This window comes from Nicrophorus vespilloides, unplaced genomic scaffold, assembly GCF_001412225.1.
Source record: "Nicrophorus vespilloides isolate i.1.1-1 unplaced genomic scaffold, Nicve_v1.0, whole genome shotgun sequence".
Taxonomy (NCBI): domain Eukaryota; kingdom Metazoa; phylum Arthropoda; class Insecta; order Coleoptera; family Silphidae; genus Nicrophorus; species Nicrophorus vespilloides.
In genome coordinates, this window is record NW_017096385.1 from 13523 (window position 1) to 21429 (window position 7907).

Below are 7907 nucleotides of genomic sequence, written 5' to 3' on the forward strand. Positions count from 1 at the left end.
GTATTAACCTCGAATTGGTTGTCATCAGAAAAACTGAGCTGTCAGATGAACTGCACATGTGACCAACTTAAATAAATTTACGTCATCGATATATTACAAATGTCAATTCGTCATTGGATGAATTTAAATACAAATTTGAATTGAAAAAAAAAATCGATAGTTTCTGTGAGAAAACTTTGTAGATTGTGTCCATAAATATTAATGCGATTGGTCAGCGTGTCCAATCGGAAATGTTAACTATTCTGAGGAGGTGAAATTCGTGCAGGGTTTGTTGAACTTCCGGTACCAAAATAAAAAAAGAAGAAACGACGTTTTTCCGGTCTTTAAGTTTTCCATTTCGTCGTTGTAATTGCGTAATAATTTACAAAAAAAAGCGTCGCTGATATCCGCGGCCCGCTGATATCGCCGCAACGAATGTTTCCGAGCCGATACCACTATCAACTGTACAGCAAAACGAATACTCACACACACACACACCAAATAGAACGAAATGAAATGCATAAAAAAGCATTGCTAAAGAGGTTGTTGTTACGAATTGGAACGAAAAAAAAGTCTCAAGGACTGCATTCCGGGGCGAGAGAGATGGCGTCGCAGATTGTGTCTGATAGTTGAAGGCAGGCGTCTAGGATGTTTTTTTTTAATTGAATATGTTGGATGGAATACGCCGGCCGGCGTTAATGGAAAGGAGAAACAACAGTTTGGTGGAGAACATGCTGCGAGCGCGCGGATTATGGATTCGCCAAAGTCCATTGACATTGCACGTCGTTGTTTCACTTCCACGCTTCGAGGATTTCCAAACCTTCACCTTGCTTATCCACCACTTCTTCTTCTACTCTACTCTACCGGTACAAAACTCTCGAGGAGACGACTCTTCGCCGAAGAATGCTTCATCTTTGCGCAACCGCCGAACAAACATTTATTTTCATATTATCCTGTTCTTGTTTTCTCAATGTTGCTATCCTTATTGTATGACGGTCTTAAATACTAATTAAATTGAATTAAGACTCTGGCGAAGAGGAAGACGGAGAAGCCGCTTCCGCTTCTCTCGCATTCACAGAGCGCTCGAAACTTCTTTGCATATTAAACGAATGCAGCAAACGTTAGAAGGGTCAACTCCGCAACCTTTGACCTCTCAAATTCGTGTGTGTGTGTCGGAGCGACGATTAAATTCCACCAGCTCGAGTTGTCCCAGAAACAGGCTTCACATTTCTCTATTTGTTTTCCTCGTAATCTAACATCCGAATAATCCCCTGCAACACAAGTTTATTTTATTATTTTTTAACTTGTTTGAAGCGATAAGAACGCGTGCAATATGTATTTCCATTTGGTTATTGATAAAACACAAAATTGTAGTTAATTTTCGCCAAGGACGAGAGAACATCGCAATATGTTCTCCGCTCTCTACTTGTATTTATTGTTTTTTTTCTTCTTCTTGGAATTGTTATTATTATTATTTTGGAGCGCTAAGTGGAAGAGCTAATGGTAAACACACACCTGTACGATTTCGTTGGTCGTTGAACTTCTAAATATTTTTCGCACGATCGATACCCAAATACAAGAGGCAAGGATAGATGAGGAAAGTAATCGATTTTCGTATGAATCTCACGCTTCGATTGCTTTGCAATTTTAATAAATGTGATAGGAACCTTCACATGAGATATTTGAAATTTTGAATTCACGTAGTTTATGTAGGAAGAAGAGGTAATTGTAATCTTTGGAACCGCGCCGCTGCTCTGGCGGCGTTCGCGCGAACCACGCGTGACACGTGGCCAACCTTGTGTACAGGCTTTTAACCAACAAAAAATCTTCAGTAAAGCAAACGCCTTCTGCTACGTGGCACATCAAAAAACTTTACAGCAACGATAATTTCGCAATCATCGTAAAGTTCAAATTCATAGCGATCAAATTCATTTCCTTCGCAACGTAGTTTAAAAAGGTATGAATACAAATAACAATTGAAACGTTTATATGAAAAAAAAAAATGAACGCACACTTGATTAATTAATAATTGACATGTATAGATTTTTTACAAGGGTCACTATGAAAAAAATATTTTTAAATGTTAACTAATAACTATGATGAACAACTTTTTTTTTTTTCAATGAAGAGAAAAAAAAACAACTTTTACTAATAAATTGTAACTGAAAAGTGTGAAAATTATTTGAATTTCGCTCGACTTTCCCGCATCTCGCGCTTAACTTCCAATACACACCAACAAACAGGTTTTCCTATACGATTTGTTTTCTGGAATTACCAGTCCAAAATCTATATGCAACAGAGAGAAAAAAATATGTGTATCTATTGTTGCGTGATTTGGAAAATGCGCTAGCCCAAGGTTTCTCGCCGCAAATTTACTCGGGTTATTCTATACGTATGTTTAGATGTTGTTGGTGAATTAGATATGCCTAAAGTAAATTGCTAAATACAACAACAACAACAAAAATGCGACTAAATGAAATCCGCAGAAGCAGAAATGTAGTAACCACGAAACAATGGACTATTGTTTGCCATTGTGGAGAGTTTTAGAGTACAATCGGATCCGAGTATTAAAAGAATAATATATAGTTAATTGAACGAGGAAATTTTGCAATTAATTTAAAAAAAAAAAAAATAAGAAAAAAGTTAATTGTATTGAGGGGATGATAAACTTTGACTCAAATTAGATTTTTCCATTTTGAGCTTGTAGTAAACAAGATAAAGTGTGAAATTACGCTATGTTTACTAAAGATGGGAAATTTTGTTGCATGTATATTATTGGGCTGGTCGTGATTTGGCTAGTACAAAATTTATGTTCGTGGAATCTATTCTTGCGCGCGCTAGAGAGTTTCTCTAGAAATAGTAGTAGAACATTTTGAAGAAAGGAAAAAAAAAACAGGATCCGTGCAGTTCGCGGAACGACGGCGCGTCGGTTACGTCAGCTCGGATATGTCTTAGGGTTTCCCCCGGCCCGATGAAAATAAGCGAGAAAGAATGAGGAGGCGGCTGTGAGGAAAATCCGCTATCGACAACCCACCACCGCCAACTCTGACGCAAAATGTTAATGGCGTATGTAAATCCGAAGATGAGGATTTCAGCGATGTGAAGTAAATACGAAACTCGTTTCGGAGAACGAAAACGGGCTTATCCCGTTACAATAATACGTTTTAACATTCCGAAAGCCATTGCAAACATTCCACTCTCCTCGGTGTTATTTTACAATGAGTCCGTCTCGCTCCGACACGTCCGATCTTCGTGTTGCATTCCAATCCGAAGCCTTCACGATTTTGGGTTGATAAACGAACTGTACATCAAACAACATGCAATTTATTTATATTGGTTTAACGAAACGATCAAAATGAACTAAAATATAAGAAATAAAGACACTGAGATTATATATATTTATATTGGATTTGGTTTGGTTTTTCAGACGATGCAAGATGTCATGAGGTTGAATGGAAGCATAGTTAACGATTTGGCTGCGGAGTGGAGCTTCTTGGAGAAGCTTCCGGTCGTTCTTCACGACAAACTGATGACGGACGCGGTGCTGGGGAATCGCCCCATCAAGACCGAGCATTCGTACAGCCTCACCTCAGACGGAGACTCTCTGCCGGAATCTCCGATTTCCTCGACGCGGATGGACGGTAAATAAGAGGAACACGAAGATCGTCGTGGACAATTTTATTTGATGGATAGTTTCAGTGTTCTCAGACATGGACGATGAATGCTTCAACGCGATATCGGCGAGCGAAGCGTGCGGTCGCCTCTCCTCCGACGAGATCGACATCAAGGATGAACCCGTCAGCGAATCGGACTCGTCGTGCTCCTCGTCCCCGCAACACAGCTCTTTCTTGAACCAGGACACCTGCTCAGTGGACGCCTTCTTCAATACAGACGTAGAAATGGTACAACTCAAATCATAATTATCTGCATACTAAATATTAACATTTTTTTGGACGTGCAGAAAAGCCCTCCGAAAAGTATATTGAAGCACAGGAACATAATGCTTACTGCGGCGAACAACAACATCTTCACCAGCGCGAAACTTCCGAACATCAAAACGGAACCGGGAAGCAGCTTCAGCTTACCGCCGACACCGCCGTCCTGCTCGAGCAGCGAGGAGAGCGAGGACAACATCACCGTCACATCGCAACCTTCTTCATCGGCCGCCAGTCCGGCGACGGTAGTTGTCCGCACGAAATCCTCCACAACCACAGCTCGAGTGCTCTTGAGCCATTACACCACGAGGCAGCCCATCCACACGCCGCTCATCAGCAGTCAACCAGTAAGTCAAAAAAAAAACCATAAAAAAATAACAACTCTCTCATTGCTAATTAACCAATAACAGAAAGGATCCACGGGTACTCTGATGCTCACGGAGGAAGAGAAGCGGACGCTCATCGCGGAAGGTTACCCAGTCCCCACCCGCCTACCTTTGACCAAAGCCGAGGAGAAGTCGCTCAAGAAAATCAGGAGGAAAATCAAAAATAAGGTAAAGATTTTTTTGTTGTTGTTATAAATTTCAATAGATAACTAACACTATTCCCTCTTCTTGGATCAGATTTCGGCGCAGGAAAGCCGGAGGAAGAAGAAGGAGTACATGGATCAACTCGAGAGGAAAGTCGAGCTGTTGGTGACGGAGAACAGCGACTACAGGAAGCAGATCGACAATCTCGAGGGCTCGAACAGCAGCCTCCTCAATCAACTCGCGAAATTGCAGGCGATCGTCGCAAGAACACATCCGCATTTGGTCAAGAAAAACTAAAAAAAAAACACATTAAAACAAAACAAAAACGAAAAAAAAAAAAGTAACAACACCTAGATGACAGATTTTTTTTAATACAATTATTGTTTAGAGTTTAAAGAGTACAAAACGAAGTCATTTTTTGCTTTTTTTTTTTAAATTAATTAATTAATTATTATTATAATTACATGAACTACTATTATTTTTTAAATAATACCTTCTATTATTATTATTATTATTTCTCCTTGTTATTGAATGAATATATTTTGTTTTTATTTTTTCGTAATGGCTAGAATATTTCTAACAAAAACGATATAGTATAATTATTGTTTTTTTGTTTAATATATTATGTTTTTTTTATATATATATTATTATTGTTTAGCCAATTGATTTGGTTAAAAGAATTGATACTTTGTAAGAAGCTGAGTCTTCCATTTCTTGAGAAGAGAAGAAAAGAAAACAACAATTAGTGCAAATAACCGAAACGAAATTAAAGTACATTCCATTTACACACGAAATATAAATCTATGTATATTGATGATTATGATGAGCGGAGAAAGAAAATAAGATATTTTAAGAGTTAATATATTGCGAAGAGATGTATTTTCATATATATATATTTAGATTATATGTACCATTAAAGCGAATTGAATCTTCGGATCGGACGAAAAACCAAAGCCAGAACGCGCGGAGAAGGCTTGTTTTATATATATATAAATGAATATTTTTGTACTTAAGATGTTAAGGTTCTCTCGCATGTGCCTTCATGTTTCTGGAAACGATTTCAGTCTTTGCTTCTGTTTTGCGGACGCATCTCCTGATGGAGCGAGTTACATTTTAAACTCCTACTCGAAAGTACGAGTTCTTTTGGAAAACGTTTGTTTTATTGGTGTAAATATAAGCTGCATAAATATATATATATATGTTATTATTATATATTATATAGAGAAGAGAAATATTTATCATGTTTTTTTTTTGTTTGTTTGTTTGTGTGTAATAGATAAATTTGATTTGTAAATATAAATATATTAGTTTGTAGTGCGTCAAAGTCAAGAAGGCATTCGCTTGCAAAAAGCGAGCTCATTTTCTGTTCACATTATCATTGGCGACCGGGTTAAATGTCGGAAGACGACATTGGCAATGTCGTCTTCCGACTAATCAGCTAATCCTGTTTATTATTTTCGTTTTGTTAGAAAAGTTTACGTTCATTATATTAGATTAAATTTAGTTTAAATTCAACTAGACGTTTCTTGATTTCCTTTTCGCTTTTCGAAGAAACGAGGAAATGAAGAAAGGAATAGTTAAAAAGAGTTCTATCGCCGTTCTATTAAATTATATATATTGTAACTATTTCGACCAGGAAAAAAAAAATTAAAGATTTGTTATCTTATTGTAATTTAATTCATTAATTATTAATATGTTTTTTTTTTTTATATATGTTATATAAATAATTTATAGTGTATACGTTTCTTCTATTCCTCACAGAATTATGAAAGAGAGATTTGCGCGTTTTTCGTTTAATTTTTATAAAATTCCAGTGGATTCTCCCCTTACGCAACGTTTGTTTGTAATAAATGTTATATTTTTATTCAAAGCCAACTCCCCCCCTCCCCCCAATTTTTTGTGTGAGGCAACAAAACAAAAACCTTAAAACAACAACATCGATCCATGTTTTTGTATAAATATTATATATTATATTACTATTATTATTATAATAATTGTCGATGTGCAATGCTTCTACTATTGTCATTCTTGTTTAATTAATTAATTAATTAATGATTAATATGCGAGTTTTTTTTATATATATTATTATTATTGATAATAATAAGTGGATGTGAGAAAAGGACAATTGTTTTTTCTATGCTGATACCAAATATTATTATTTTTTGTTTGTTTTTCGATGAATTTAATACTTTCCATCCGGATTCGAGAGAAAAGAAAGAAAATAATTATAATAATCGAAGAAGAAAGTGTGCAACAACTCCTGTCCTGCACCTCTTTCTTTTCTTTTTTTATATATATAAATATATATTGTTGTTTGTTTTCACAATTAATTAATTACATAATAATGGGAATTGTCTGTGGAAGTGTTTTTTTTCTGTTTCGTTTGTCTGAAATAAAAGAAAGAATGAATACAAAAAAAAAAGAACAGTCGTTTTATTTCAGTTTATTCCTCTCGTAATAATTGTATGATAGTTGAAATGAAAGGGATATACAATTAAATGCAATTCTAGTCTTGTACTTAATGGAATTACGTAAGTAAAGTAAAAGAAAAAACGAAATTTTGGTAAAGGAATGTCGTGTCCCAGGATGGAATATCTCTGGACACTGTGGAATAATTTGTTGTATTGTCGATGTGGAGTCCTAGTGGGTTTTATGGAAGAGTCTAGATTAAAATTAGTGTACTTAATAGTATTTGTTTAACACTTAGATGCTTTAGTGTCGTAATCTAGTTTCAAGTTGCTACAAGCATAGGTTGCTGGTCAAAAGTAGTGTAAACTAGAACTATTACTAGGACTAGGTTCTTCCTAGGACTCAATTGAGTCCCGGACTAATTAGGACAAAGACTAACTTAAAATAACAAAAGTGTCGTCTTATATGTAAGAAGACGTAATTCTAAGGGTAGGGGCTAATTTGCAAAAGGGTGATGAATCTTACAATTGTTTGTGGTGGTTAATTGTGGATGGCATAGTTTTTATAGTTACTGCCCAACTTGAAACAAACCCTTTTAAGAAGGTTACATCAATTGGTTGTAAAACTAGCAAAGTATGAGAAACCCAAGAGTTTGATTGCCCTAAGACTGTACTTACATAGATACAGAGTGCACATAGTACTTATATATCATTAATTAATAATAAAGTGGTTGGACACAACAGAAGATCATTGGGAGGATTGTGTAGATTAGGATGTTGTGTTTTGGTGAGGATATGAAGGGCGGAACGTTCGGATACGGACAGGTTTTTTAGGACAGAATTTCGACATTGGAAAACCGTAGTCAAGGATAAAACGTGATATGGATTTGTAAATGGATGTTTGGCAAGGACGGAAATGACGGGATCTGGATTTGAGTTGTTTGGAATGAGAATTAAGGTTGAGTTTAGGATCAAGAAGGATTCCAAGGTATTTAACAAGTGATGATGGGAAAATGGAATGATTATTTAACGTAACATGGGGAGACGAATGGGAT

At 36.1% G+C, this 7907-nt stretch overlaps 1 protein-coding gene across 2 annotated transcripts; it reads left to right on the top strand.

The window, feature by feature from the left end:
- The first annotated feature begins 1791 nt into the window (after positions 1–1791).
- Positions 1792–4785, top strand: LOC108556910 (cyclic AMP response element-binding protein A-like). Of its 2 annotated transcripts, none has more exons than XM_017913220.1 (6): positions 1792–1936; positions 3407–3620; positions 3673–3881; positions 3941–4261; positions 4325–4468; positions 4538–4785. In XM_017913220.1, exons 2-6 carry the CDS (start codon positions 3410–3412, stop codon positions 4739–4741), a joined length of 1089 nt encoding a protein of 362 aa, XP_017768709.1. In that variant the 5' UTR covers positions 1792–1936; positions 3407–3409; the 3' UTR covers positions 4742–4785. The 2 variants fall into 2 exon arrangements, with proteins under 2 accessions (XP_017768709.1, XP_017768710.1); XM_017913221.1 differs by having other exon boundaries at positions 3679–3881.
- Positions 4786–7907: the final 3122 nt, after the last annotated feature.

What these genes read in the sequence shown, in the direction of transcription:
- LOC108556910 (XM_017913220.1), top strand. Translation starts at nt 3,410, where the DNA reads ATGCAAGATGTCATGAGGTTGAATGGAAGCATAGTTAACGATTTGGCT. An exon ending in TCAATACAGACGTAGAAATG is followed by an intron (nt 3,882 to 3,940) that starts GTACAACTCAAA and finishes TTGGACGTGCAG; the next exon opens with AAAAGCCCTCCGAAAAGTAT. An exon ending in CGCTCATCAGCAGTCAACCA is followed by an intron (nt 4,262 to 4,324) that starts GTAAGTCAAAAA and finishes AACCAATAACAG; the next exon opens with AAAGGATCCACGGGTACTCT.